This window comes from Microtus oregoni, unplaced genomic scaffold (assembly GCF_018167655.1).
Source record: "Microtus oregoni isolate MIOR12 unplaced genomic scaffold, Mior012 000046F_ref0000063, whole genome shotgun sequence".
In the NCBI taxonomy this organism is placed as follows: domain Eukaryota; kingdom Metazoa; phylum Chordata; class Mammalia; order Rodentia; family Cricetidae; genus Microtus; species Microtus oregoni.
The window spans coordinates 1,242,057-1,256,884 of record NW_024543220.1 but is presented as its reverse complement, the minus strand read 5'-3'; the positions used below and the strand labels follow the sequence as shown (position 1 = coordinate 1,256,884).

Sequence of the window (14,828 nt, the reverse complement as noted above, 5' to 3'; positions counted from 1 at the left end):
TTTTGCTTTTTTCACATGCTTTCTCAGGTGACAAGGAAACAGACCTCACTATATAAAGGTTTTTGAAAGGCCAGAGTGGATTATGTGTCTATATTTTTTTTTAACTGTTCATTAAATAAATTTTTTAAAAGCGTTTTGAGCTGGGTCTGGTGGCACACACCCTTAATCCTAGCACTGGGAGGCTAAGACAGGTAGACCACTGGGAATTCAGGGACAGCCTGGTCCACATAGTAAGTCCCTGTCTCAAAAAGGAAAATAAAGTTTCATAGCAGATGTGATTTTCCATACCTGGAATCCTGGTACTTGGGAGGCAGAAGCAAGAGGCTGGCTGAAAGTTCAAGACCAACTTCTGTCACCAAAACCAATTTAACAGAAAGAAAAGTAATTTGGTGTTAAAATAAAATGTATCATGAACTGTATCATTATATATAATAAAGTATATAAAAATCCTGAGTTATGTTTGAGGTAAGTACTGTTATAGATTCATATATACTGGATCGTGATATAAAATTAATTTATTACTTATTGATTGTGGCTTTAAAAAACGAACCAAGATGATTGAAATTATACAACAAAGAATAAAGTCTTCCTTACTATCAACATTCTGAAATAACTATTGTTAAGAGATTTTTTGTTACATATTTTTCTGTTTACTATATAGCACATATATACTTTATATAATTTCTCCCTTTAGGAAGAAAAAAATCCCCTTAATATAGTGCAGTTTCTTTGATCCCTGGTGAACATTAAAAGTCACTGGTTATTTTTCAAGATTTTTGAACATTTATTTAGTTTGCTACATGAAGAAGTTCATCTGAAAGCATAGACTAAAAATAAGTCCACATCAGACATTATTCCAGAGGTGTCTTAAAAAAATATGTTCAAGTTGAGGGGAGAAGTTTCCTTTCTTTCTATTGAAATCTCAGAGCTAAATTTTAAATTAAAAGTTGCTGAATTCAACTATAATATCTCCTTATTACAAACAATTCAGTTCATAATTCTGAGGTCAGATAAAATAATCCCCTTAATAAAATTACAGTGTAGATTTCATGGAGCCACTGATGATTTTTAATAGTTTCTGTTTTGAGCTCTTGGGCAATTGTTTTTATGTTACTAAATATCTTTTAGCCACGATTTCTTGCTTTGTCAACTTTACCATATGCTGGTTGCTGATTCTATTAGGATTAGCTCATTTGCAGCATTATAACCCTCTCTTTCTCCTCTCTTCCATTTTGTTGTTGTTCTGTTTGTTAACTGTGAAAGTTTAAATAAGTATATCTTTGTTTCTTAGACTATTAACACTAGCAGCTATTTTTTTTTACCTTCCCCCTTTATGTGGTAATTAAATGATACCTTTTTGGTTTGTATTCCTCTTTTTACTTTTTTTTATGTGGTTAAGCTTGAGCTCATTTATTCTTTTTAATTCAATTTTTAAATTTTTTTGAGAATTTCATGCATGAGTTCCTTTAAATGTTGCTTGTTGACCTTAGAGGGATAACACACCAGGAGGCTCAATTCTTTTATTTGTTGTATTGTCTTGATTTCTGAGTTTTAAGTTGGATCTAAGGATAAAATAGTATTTCAGATCCCTGGTTTTTAACATTATATTCTGGTATACAATTTTTATGATATAAATTATTTAAAAATTGTTATTTTGAGTAAGAGGGTGCATTGCAAGTATTTAACACCTTTTATGATTTTTCACTTTGCAGGTACGGAAAACTTTTTTCACCTTAGCATTTTGTGACTTTTGTCGAAAGCTGCTTTTCCAGGGTTTCCGCTGTCAAACATGTGGCTATAAGTTTCACCAGCGTTGTAGTACAGAGGTTCCACTGATGTGTGTTAATTATGACCAACTTGAGTAAGTAATCCACAAAGAACCTCTTTGCTACTACTTTATAGTTAAATTTTCATAATGTGAAACTAGTATACCTTGAAAGTCAGTGAGGGGTGTTTGCCCATTGCATTTGTTACAGGATGTTTAAAGTCTGATCAGAAAGTAGTGCAGGTGACTCTCCTCTCCCAAATACAAGAATACTGGATCTGCTGCACATGAAGTCTACATATCATGCTCTCTTAAGTCTTTAGAAACCCTTTTTAGCCAGGCGGTGGTGGCGCACGCCTTTAATCTCAGCACTCAGGAGGCAGAGGCAGGCAGATCTCTGTGAGGTAGAGATGAAGCTGGTCTACAAGAGCTAGCTCCAGGATAGCTAGGGATGTTAGAGAAACCCTGTCTCGAAAAAAACAAAAAAAGGTGGTGGGGGGAGGAGAAATCACTTTTATATAGTTTGGGGTGGATATAGAATAGTGTTTCAGTTAAGTTGACTGTTGCATTTTTTAACAATGAGTCTGATTCTGTGGTCCATTTTAACAGTTACATTAATATTCTTCACCTCAGCCATGTCTGTTTCACGTCTAGCCCTTTTCCCTTTCTTTAAAGGAATAATTATGTACATTTGTTTCTTTCTAAAATTCCTTTTTACTTTATAGTATGTCTAATAGACTAGATGTAGTCTATTGTAATCTGTTCTATAATTCCTTTTGTTGCTGCTGAAATAGAACCTGACTTTTAAGTAAATTTTAATGATGTATCCAACTTAGCTACTCAGTAGGCAGATGCAGATGAATCTCTGTAAGTTCAAGGCCAGTTTGATCTACACAGTGAGTTCCAGGGCTACACAATGAATCCATCTCAGAAAACAAACATACAAAAAACCAAAAAGGGTAATCTAATTTTACCACTAGATATTTTCTTTTAGTCTTTAAACCACACAGTATGATTTCCCCCTGTAATATATAGAAATTGACAGTTGGTCAGTTATAGAAAAGAACAATTAGTTTTAGATATGAGCTACCCTAGAAAGTACAATGTAATTTTTTTTAAAAAAATCTTTAGAAAAAATACTTAATTAATTGAATTTTAACAGTTGTTTGCACAAGTAAAACTTGATCTCACATTTTTCCATTACCTCTGTGTTCTCGTGTATTGAAGCTTCTGGGTTTTGCACAAGTTAGGTTTGTTTTGTTTTGTTTTGTTTTTGCCTCACAGTTTGCTGTTTGTCTCCAAGTTCTTTGAGCATCACCCAGTACCACAGGAGGAGGCCTCCTTAGCAGAGACTACTCTTACATCTGGATCCCCTTCCGCACCCCCTTCAGACTCTACTGGGTATGATTTGCTTCCTACTGTTTAATGACATGCTATTTGAACTGCCTTCCTTTGGATCTTTTGGGTAATTGTAAACCTTTTCAACACTAGAACTGTTAAATTATGGATATTTGAGGCTGGAGAGATGGCTCAGAGTTTAAGAGCACTGACTGCTCTTCCAGAGGTCTTGAGTTCAATTCCCAGCAACTACATGGTGGCTCACAACTATCTGTAATGAGATATGGTGCCCTCTTCTGGCCTGCAGGCATGGAGGCTGAACACTGTGTACATAATAAATAAATAAATCTTTAAAAAAATGGATATTTTCACCCAATAATGTATTTTATCATAATATTCAAGCGTTTACATGCATTTTGTTCAGAATGGGATTAAAAACATAGTATGGTGGTTATGCCTTTAATCTTGGCACTGATGAGGCAAAAGCAGGCAGATCTCTGTGAGTTGGAGGCTGGCCTCATCTACACAGTAAATTATTACCTTGAAAACCAAAACAGCCTATATGGCTGACTACTGTGGCTGCTTTGCACTGATCTTCAGGTTAGCTTTATTTATTAACACACAAATACTGTACCACTAATTTCCCTTTTTTTGTCTAAAGTAAGAAGGCTAAAACATAAGAAAAACTATATACAATAAGTACAATGACTATATACAGTATATACAGGCAGTAAATACATCAGCAATGTCTATTCCATTTGCATTTGACAAATTCAGAGAAAAGACTCCATATCTATCCTATCTTGGTGAGTCCAAAGTCTTGTACATAGTTTATTTTCTATCATAAGTTGTTTTCTGCATCAAGCAAGGAAAGCAAGGAAAACTATTAACTATCTAGTCTTCACCTCCCTCAGAGCCCCAAGAAGGAAATAATATTAGCTGAGTAAGCAGGAAGTGCACGCAAGCAACTTCCAAAAAATGTGAGAAATAACAGAAACAGCTGACTGCCTGGACAGTCACACAAAGTTTCTCTGCAATGGTGGGGCATCCATCTTCAGCCTGCAGACCTAGCATGTTCAACAGACTTTTCTGTGAAGCAGGATATTCTGAAAGGCTGTCCCTCCTTGTCTAGACAATGTTTGTCAGTCTTTTTTGTTCCTGCTTGTCCAATTACAACAACATACTGTCAGCAGTAAAGGCAAGGGCATTTTCTTGCCCAGTGACTTACTTTGCCACAAAGAAAGAAAACTGCATGTGGAGTTTCTTCAATTTCCATTATCTTCTCTGAAGTAGATTGGTGCTACCAGGAGCAAACATGTCTCATGGTCATTTAAAAAAAAAGCTTATGTTATTAGAACATCTTAAATGCCATATTCTGTAGATCTCTGAAGTGTTTGAAGATGACCTGGTTACCTAAAATATATCTTTGTTTGACCTTGAAAACATACCTACAAGTTTGATTATACTAGGTGATTAATTAGTAACCTGTATTTCCTTATTATCCTTAGTTGGTATTAATAATTTTCAAGGACTAGAAATTTGCATTACATTGTTAAATGAGTTGTATAGGTACAATACCTTGAAACCTTGAACTGTAGAAATGTATATATAGTATGTTCTAACAAAATTAATCTCAAAATTGTGTCAATATACAAAATTTGTATATGATATACAAAATCCAATCCAATGTAAAGCATTTAAAACTAGTAGTTGCATTTTAAAGGTAGATTCAACAATCTACCTTTTTATCTTATATCTATATCCTCCTGTTTTTCTTTTCAGAATAGAGTCAATAATCTACCCTTTCATCTTATCATATCTATATCCTCCTTTTCTCTTTTCAAAACAAGACCCTTGAATCTACATTTATGTTTTTTCCTGAACATTACCAATAACAACTTGTAACCAACCCCCTAAACAGTGAGAAATATACATAACCCATTAAACAACCAAAAACCACCCACCCCACCTCTTGGAAATGTGGGCGTCATCCTTAAATTTACTTCCTGCTGTCTGGAACCTTTAGGGGTTCCTGGAAAGAAAAATTGGAGTTAATTGTCAAGTCTTAGGAGAAGTAGCCGTATCATTTGTTGTCCAGTTTCTATGTAATGGAAAAGTGCAGGACTTATCTCAAGTTTTGGCTACAGTAATTTGGCTGGATCATCTTAGCTAGTCACCTCAAAATTGTTCTGAGCAGTTTTTAGATGAAGGCTGATCTTTATGTGATGTTTTTTAGCTTAGTGATGTTATCATAGTCTTTGATGAATTTGTAGGGCCTTATCCTCCTATGGAGACTTCAAAGGTCACTGCAGAAAACTAGAGACTCAAACCTGAAATCATGTAAAGGAAGGTAGATGAAACTGTTTCTAGAATTACTTAGTACTCTGTATGACCATTAATATCTGCAGGAGCCTGCTCCTACAAAGTCAGCTAAGGTTCCTGGAGAGGGGATCCTCAAGACCAAAGAAACTTCAGATGAAAGAACTGAGATAGAAGCTGGAGGTTTGTCTGGTCTTTAATTGCTCTGGAAGGAGTTTCCTCTAGATAGTAGGAAACTGGATTTGGCACAGGGGCCTGCAAGAGGCCCCTCATGGAGTTTCCCTGAACTGATTACCTTGGATATCCCTTCTTCCCTTCTTGATCTACTTTCATTAGTCCAGTGCCTGTCTTACCACACCTGCATAATCCAGAAGGGAAGGGCGTTATGAATGCTTACCAAAAACATGTTTCTAGGAATGCCTTGTCTACAATCCTTTTTAAGGTGACCTTGGATGCCACAATTGTAACACTTGACCAGTTCAGATTTTCTGCAAACCTCTGGAAATTGCCTCTCCTATCCAAGTATCATCATGGTCATGAGAGTCAATGTTAATTGTATCTTGAATCCATTCCTAAAAGGGGCTATCTTGCTATTAATGGCCTAATTATCCATTTGCTTTGAGAATTAGCATTTTCAAAAGCCAGAGATTCAATTATTATTAGTTTAGCTTCTGAGTTTGGTATCATTCTCTTTACTGCTAATGTCAATCTTTCTAAGAACTCCATGAAGGTTTTGTTTGGGCCCTTTATAACTTTAGTAACTATAACTCAGGTTTTTTTCCTATTTCTCCAGTTCTTGTCCCAAACATTTAAAGCTGCTGTGTGGCATAAATCTAGGGTGTAGTCATATACAGATTGTCTTTCTATAGTAGCATAATTTCCTTTTCTAAGAATTTGATTTTGGGGATTTCCATACCCCTAGCTTTACTCCATTGTTCCTCTCTATTCTTATAATGCAACACTGAACTTGTTCCCCCATTAAATTCCTGCCTGTACTTGAATATCTCTGTGATGTGTTTTGTTAAGTTTTTCTAAGGCCTGTATCTTAGCCCTCAGATTAACCAACTTTTTTAGTTATACAACAAAAATGATAATGCTGATAATGTTTACAACTGATATTATATAAATCCCATCTAAATTAGTTATCCTCATTTAATCATTTCATTTTCAAACTGTCTAGCAGACATATTATACAGAGACCCAAATCCCCCCATTATAATGGTTTTTCCCATTTTTAATGTAGTTTTAAAAAAAAACCTTTTAACTAATTCTTCCCTTTAATAATTTCTAATTATCTTTCCAAATCTGCCTATGATCTTTTTGAAGATGTGTGGCTTATTGCTACTTTGTAGATCAGTAAATGCCTGACTAGTTTTCAAGGCATTTACCTAATTTGGTTACAGCCCGATAAAGGGGTTCATGGAGAACATGCCAGGAGAGAGGGGGGAAAAAAAAACCTAGTCAGTAGGGCAGTGACTCCAGTTGTGTGTAGCTCTGGCCTATGCTAATGGCTGTAAAGCCACAGGCAAAAAGCTTTTTTATGAATTCATACGCCAAACATTGGGCACCAATTGTAACATGAAATAATAAAAACCCAGAGACAGATATTGAGGTTCAACCTGAAGATGAGAAAAGCAAAGCAGCCAGCCACTGGCTCTTACTTCTACCTCAGACCAAAAATGGGTGATCCTGCCTCCACAAATTCTCAGATTGAGACTGAGAGTGAGCCCTATCTCCTCCATTTTATATTTTTCCCCAGTTCTGGGATTAATGGCATGTACCACCACCACCTGGCTTGTATGACTGACTAGTGTGGCTAATCTTCAGGCAAGCTTTATTTATTAAAACACAAATAATATCCCACTATACTGCAGTATAGGTTTTTGAAGCTACCCTTCCTAAGGTCTCACAGGTCAAAAAAAATATCAAAATAAATTATATTTCCAAGAGTAATGGCTCATTACTATAATATCAGTACTTGGGAGGCTGAGGCAGGAGGATTACCATGAATTTGAGGTCAGCCTAGGCTAGAGCAAGTCCTAGCCTCTAAAAGAAATTAGAGAATAGGTATGTAGCTCAGTCAGTAGAGCCTTTGCCTAACATGTACGTATGAAGCCTTGAATTTTATTCTCAGCACCACATATACTAGACATGCTTGTTGCTAAAATCTCAGCACTTGAGGATAGGAGGAGGAGAATCAGAAGTTCATTATCATCTTCAGGAAGTGTTAGTCAGCCTAAGACATATGAGACCATCTTTCAAAAAGGTAGGGATGGAGGCTGGAGAGTTAGCTCAGCAGTTAAGCTGTGCAAGAATGAAGACCAGAATTCAGATCCTATTACCGTCATAACAGCCCACGCACGGTTCCATGCACACCTGCAATGCTAGCAGCAAAGGGGGTAGAGACAGGAGGATTGATGGGACTGGATGGCTTGCAATCTAGTTGAAAGGGTTCAAGTTCTAAATCAAAAAATAAGGCAGAGAGCAATAAAGCCACCTAATGGCCTCTTTTGGGTTCTGGCATGCATACAGTATCACAGAGGGGGGGGGAGGAGTGTTGGGGATTTATGTGAGGTAAGATGACTCCTCAATAGGTAAAAGTACTTGCCATAAAAGCATGACAATGTAAAATTGACAAAGTCCAAATATGGTGGTATTCCCAGCGCTCTTACAGCAGAATGGAGATAGAAGCAAGAACATCAGCAGAAGTCTACACAACACAGAACTAATAACAGGAGATCTTGCCTCAAAAGTAGGAAGAGAATTGGCAAAAAAAAATTCCTCTTGCCTGTGTGTGTGCACCATGGCCTGTGGTCACCTGCGAATACACATGCAATAATTATAAGTTTTAAATATAAAACAGAATTCTATTTAAATAGTATATTATCTTTTTATGTCACTTGTAAATACAACCACTATGTAATTTAATCAGATTGTAACAGTTATATCTGTTGGGTCTATTATTAGTTGTATGTTTTTGTAGACAATTGAAACAAAATAATGTTGTTTGGGATTTTGATTAATCTCTTGACTATGGCAATTTCTCCAAACAGAGTCTATAGATCTGTGATGCTTTTCTAATGGCAGATCCCAGTTTTGTGATCAGAGTTGTAGAATATCGTTATATTAGCTTGTCCTCTCTGAATGGGTCATAATGGTAACAAAAGAGTTTGTCTTTCAGTAAAGGAATGCTGTTTTAAAATTGCCTCTGCCACATGTGTTTTTGTCTTAACTAGAGTGAAATGGATTCTGCAAACTTCTCTACAAGTTAATTTCATAATGCTTTTATGTTAGTGTGTAAAATTACTTTTGTAAAGGTAGAAACCAAATGTATTTGGGTTCTCTAGGGGAACAGAACTTATAAAATGAACTCTGTGTATGTGTGTGTGTGTATGTAGATATGTTTATATAGATGGAATTTAACGTGTGTGTGTGTGTGTGTGTGTGTGTGTGTGTGTGTGTATTAGAATGCCTTTACAGGCTGTGGTCCAGCTAGTCCAACATTGGCTGTCTACTCATGGAAGGTCCAACAATCAAGTGGTTGTTCAGTCTAGATGTCTCAGCTGGTCTTCAATATATGACTTCTGAATCCTGAAGAAGTAGGTTCTAATGCCAGTGAAGGAATATACTTACTAATGGGCAGGAGCAAGCAAGCAGTCAAAGAGCAAGCAGGCCTCCTCCTTCTGTGTCCTGTTATATAGGCTGGCAGCAGAAGGTGTGGCCCAGATTAAAGGTGGATCTTCCTACCTCAAAGATCCAGATTAAAAGTGGATCTTCATACTTCAAATAGTTTAATTAAGAAAACAATTCCACACAGGTATGTCCAGATGCTTGGGTTTTAGTTAATTACAGATACAGTCAAGTTGACAATCAAGGGTAGACATCATATGAAAAAAATTAATTATAATAGTCCTGAAACAAGTATGGGTATAACAAGGAATTTTGAAAAGTTAATATATTGCTCAGTTTTGAATACATGTAACAGATTACTTCCTTTTTGTATATCAGTAAACAGAAACAGTCACTTTGCTTCAAAAATTTTACATAGTCTAACCTAAAACTGAAATCTAAACTATTAGTAGTTTTCTAAAGAGTGTAGAATTCTGTTTAATTTTAATTTTTAATTTTAAAAGGGTTTGTGGCAGATTTATTTGTTAGGTATACAGTGTTTAGGCCAGAAAGGGCATCATATCTCATATAGATGGTTGTAAGCCAATATGTAGTTGCTGGGAACTGAACTCAGAACCTCTGGAAGAATAGCCTTTACTCTTAACCTCTGAGCCATCTCTCCAGCCCTACTTTTTTCTTAAAAATGTATTAGATTAATATGTGTGGGTGTATATGCGCACGCTGAGGCCATGTGTGAAAGTCAGAAGACAGCTGTGAGGAATTAGGTCTCCTTCCACGTTATAGGTCCCAGGGATCAATTCGTGTCATTAGGCTTGGTAACAAGCACTTTTTATCCACTGAGTGATTTCACTGGCTCCTCCTTTTCTATTTTCTTATCATTCTTTTCTAATTCCCCTTGTTGACCATCTTTTTGTTATTTTAACATTGTCTTTCTAGTCTAATAATGTTTAAATAAAGCTGGTTAGTTTTTATAATAGAGCATAAAATGGTGACCAGTATGTGAAGAGTGTGGTCTTTGTTGGACCATCCATGGTCCAGTTGAAATTTAGTCAGAGCTTCATTGTATCCTCTCCCAAGTAGTAGTCACTTCCGTACTCCTGAGAATCTTTATAACTATTTATACTCTAGTTTCAAATTCTCATGTGCTTCCTGCCAGGCTCTTTTAGGCCAGCAGCCATGATTCTATTATCAATGGCCAAAAGAGGAAAAAAAAATAGGTCACTCTGTAACCTACTAGAGTATTTTAATCAAAATAATTTTAGGGCTGGTAAGAGGGCTCAGTAGCTAAAATGCCTGCCATGCAAGCTTGAGGACTTGAGTTTGGATTCCTATTGCCCACATAGAAAGCCAGGCTGTGGCTGTCTAAACCTGTGACCCCAGTGCTAAGAAGACAGAGACAGGAAGATTTGCAGGGGGTTGTTGACCAACCAGTCTAACCAATTGTAGGTTCTGGATTCAATGAAAAAAGACTTTGTCTCAAAAAAAAAAAAAAAAAGGTAGACAGCTGACACCAGTCTTCCCTGTGCACCTCCAAACCACACATCCAAATTTTTTTGTTTTAATATTTGCTTCAGTGTTTAATACTACATGACTTTTTTGTCTCTGATGTTAATAGTTAAACTTGAAAAACCATTTTGAATATGAAATATAATTGGTACTATTCATATTACCTTCTGAAATTTTAGAAATGATCTTTATTATGATATTGTAGAAATTTCGTTCAACACTGGTATTAAGCAGCAGTTATGTCTTTGGGGTCCTGAAACATGCAGGTATATTCTTGAAACTTTGTAACTTCTTAAGTATTTCCTTAAATTTTTCATTTGAGTAACTTCAGATTATGAGAAATAGTATATAAACACAGCATATTTTATTCAGTTAGTCTCTGCTTGGAGCATTTTACTTCTATGTATAACTTTAAAGGATAAGAGCTACCATTTACAGATTCCTCTGAAGTTTTCTGGATCAGAATCATTGTTCTTACATCATTGATAGTCCCTGGGAAGTTTGCTTTTTGAGCAAAGCTTTAGCAGTATTAGTTGTAGTTAGTTTTTTAAACTAGTGCTTTTTTAAACCATTACTAGTGGAATTTAAATTATTTAAAGATTATATTAAATATATAGATCTTATAACTTTTATTGTAAGTTATTATTTATACAGTTGCTCCAAATCTTACTTTCCAATGACTTGATTTTTTCAGGCCCCAAATCCTCACCAGTCCATCTCCTTCAAAATCCATTCCAATTCCACAGCCCTTTCGACCAGCAGATGAAGATCATCGAAATCAGTTTGGGCAGCGAGACCGGTCCTCTTCAGCTCCCAATGTTCATATAAACACAATCGAACCTGTCAATATTGATGTAAGTACTAGCATTGCTAGAACTACACAATTCAGGTGTATTTCTTTGTTTTTCTGTTATATTTTTAATACAGATTGGAAATAAATGCCACCTTTCATTTATCATTTAAATGCTAGGTATATATGAATTATAGATTCAGAAACCCTGTCATCTTCTATGACAATATTAAATACATCACTATTGCCAAGTTAGTTATATTCATTTTTTTCTAACACAATCTCTAAAAAAGTTTTAAAATAAAATGATTTGAATATGAGAATTATTAGAAGCACTTTTGTGAATTTATGAAGTCCTCTCTTAAGATTTTTGTACAATTATTATTGTGTTATAAAAATGACATTAAGAATTTATTTGTTTTGTCATGAGTTTGGCATTATAACCAACAAAAGCAATTCTACATTCATATTTTAAATCATATAGTTGGAACTATAACTTAAATTTTATTAATGAAATACCTTGTTAGAAATTTAATTATCACGATAAATCATGAGTAAAGAATTCTAAAATCAGACTTTCTTCTTACTTTTTATTATGTTTTCCCCCCTATATATTTAGGAGAGTAAGTTAACTTAAGTGTTTTTTTTCCTAGTACCATTCTTAACTAAGGCCATCTTGTCTATATGTTGACCTAAATACAGAAGAAGTGAGAAGTAGGAGAGGAAGATAGAGAATAAGGAGCTTGGGAAATAAAATGTCAAAGGATATTTGTAGATTAGGGGTATTCTTGGTGTGCTCAAGCTTGTAATCATCATATGTATTTGAAAACAAACATCTTTTTTTCCTTTTTTTTCTGATTGTGATTGACCTCCTGGATTCTTGGGCTTGGCTATTTGAAGACTCACTTCCCATCTTACTCTTTCATCCTTTTCATAACTGCCATAAGTAACATAGTCCATTTTCCTCTTTATGTGTGTCCATTTGACTCCATGATCCTTTATTTGAACAATTTACTGCATTTATTCCTAGCATTAATTTTTCTTCATGTCCTTCCTGGTGCTCTCACTAGGATAATTTTTTTTTAAAGATTTATTTATTATGTATACACTGTACTGTCTGTATATATGCTTGCTGACCAGAAGGGGCACCAGATTTCATTATAGATGGTGTGAGCTACCATGTGGTTGCTGGGAATTGAACTCAGGACCTCTGGAAGAGCAGGCAGTGCTCTTAACCTCTGAGCCATCTCTCCAGCCCCTAGGATAATTTTTTAATGACATTTTTATCATCTATTCTCTTGTTTGAAAGCTTTTAGTAACTTAAAATTTTTATTCATGCTCAGTGACTTTTTCTCTGAGAAAAAAAGACTTTTGGCTCTGGACTCAGCAATTAGGGATTTAAGATGAATTAACACACCATCTTTGCCCTCTATGATGTCACAGTTTATTGCATGAATCAAACATGCAAATAATCATAAAAAATATGCTAGTTTACAGAAGGGGTGTGATGAACTCTATCTGATTGGATGTAGGTATATTTAGCAGTAAAGGGATGACCTTGAAGCTATACCGCAGAAGGTAAATGGCTAGGGATTTATTAAGTATACTATATAGGGAAATTTTTTAAGGTATTTGTTAAGGAAATAATACATACAAGGTTGTAGAGTTACCTTTACCTGGAAGGAATTAATAGTTGATATCTTAGGAGTTCAGGGTTCAGGAGAGGGCTGACAAATAATGGAAGGAGAAAGTAGGAAATGTCAACACTGATTGATATCTTATATTTCTCTTAAGTAGTGGTAGGAGTGCTGAAACACATTTGGAGGGGACTACAACTCACTATGTAGCCCTAAGTGGTCTTGAACTTGCTTCCTCCCTCATCATCTTGAGTAGTAGGTTTATAAGTATGGTGGAATACCACATCTGACCAAAAACACATTTTGAGTGTGATAAATCATCTCAGTATTTCAGAAAAATCTTTAGTAGTAGTCAGGAAGGTGGATCAAATGGGTAGCATATGTTAAGGGCAGAACTGTCAACAGTGTGGCTTTTGCTGTATTCTAGTCAAGATATGATAAATGTTTGAACTCAAGTAGTAGCATTAGTGGTGAGAGAGGAGCAAATGAGTTGAGGGAGAGGAGACTATGGTGGTAGGGGTCTTAGAAGTCATGGAAATGGCTGAGTACTTACTGTGTGTGAGGTACTCTGCTAATTGCTTTATATAAGTTTTCTTGGTCAAGCCTCATGAGAAACATTGTGTTTATCTTATTCTGAAGGATATTCAGTTTATAAGAGCCTAAGAAACCAACCCATGATCATATAGCTAATAAATGACTGAAATGTATTTAAGTCATTTAAACCTGGCTTTCTTTTCTTGAACTTATCCACTATATATCAGTAGAGGAGAAAGATTAAAGAGAAGCAGAAGATAACAGTTGACTTTTTGGCATATAGATACTTGGCTATAAACCAGGACAGGGTTTATAGAAAAATTACAGTTTTGTATTTTATCCAGGCTTTAGGATATCTGTGGGAATATTAGGACCTCCAGTGGAGATACAACTTGAATAAAATCAGTGTGTCTGTGTCAATCAGAGCCATGAGTATAAATTATGTTACTCAAAGAATATATAAATTGGAAAGAGTAGAAAATATAAACCTGAAGAGAAAAAGAAAACATATCCTAGTGAATCTTAACATTGTAACAGAGACCATTTCTCAGTTAACCTTTGTGAGCTCTTTCCAAGTGTACATCAGATACCAAGCAAATGGCTTCAAAAATGCTGATGGAGGCAGTTAAGAGCACTGGCTGCTCTTCCAGAGGTCCAGAGTTCAATTCCCAGCAACCACACTGTGTCTCACAACCATCTCTGGTGGTATCTGGTGACTGCTTCTGACATAAAGGTGTATACTCATACATAAAATAAATAAATCTTATTTTAAAAATTGCTGATGGAGAGGATGCCACTTACTCTTAAGATTCAAATGAGATAAGGACTAAAATGAGTTTGTTTTTAACAAATACCATGGAACTACGTGACTGATAAGACGTTCCAGCTGATAAAAAATACCTGCTACATACCAGGTGGTGGTGACACGTGCCTTTAATCCCAGCACTCATATGAATCTCTGCGAGTTAGAAGCCAACATAGTCTACAGACCTAGTTCCAGGACGGCCAAGCTATACAAACAAACCCTTGTCTTAAAAGAAAAGGGAAAAAAGTACCTACAGTAGAGGGAGAGACCTAACTCCAGCAAGTTGGCTTCTGACTTCCACACAAACTGTGGCACATGTTCATGTACACACACACACAGACACACACACACACACACACAGACACACTCTAACATGTATGCCTTGGGCTCAGTCCCTCAGGACCAACCATTAATTTTTAAGTCTTTGGGGCCAGGTGTGGTGGTGCTCACCTTAATCCCAGTTCTCAAAGGAAGCAGATTTTCTAAGTTTGTGGCCAGCCTAGT

The 14,828-nt window shown here is 35.8% G+C and overlaps 1 protein-coding gene across 5 annotated transcripts in view; it reads left to right on the top strand.

The window, feature by feature from the left end:
- LOC121435346 (serine/threonine-protein kinase B-raf) overlaps positions 1-14,828 on the top strand; it is a 118,746-nt gene that overhangs the window by 61,224 nt on the left and 42,694 nt on the right. For all 5 annotated transcript variants that reach the window (XM_041634606.1, XM_041634603.1, XM_041634605.1 and 2 more), the window contains exons 6-8: positions 1,713-1,861; positions 3,050-3,166; positions 11,253-11,412. In XM_041634606.1, coding sequence (XP_041490540.1) covers positions 1,713-1,861; positions 3,050-3,166; positions 11,253-11,412 — 426 coding nt within the window. The remainder of the gene's footprint in view (positions 1-1,712; positions 1,862-3,049; positions 3,167-11,252; positions 11,413-14,828) is intronic.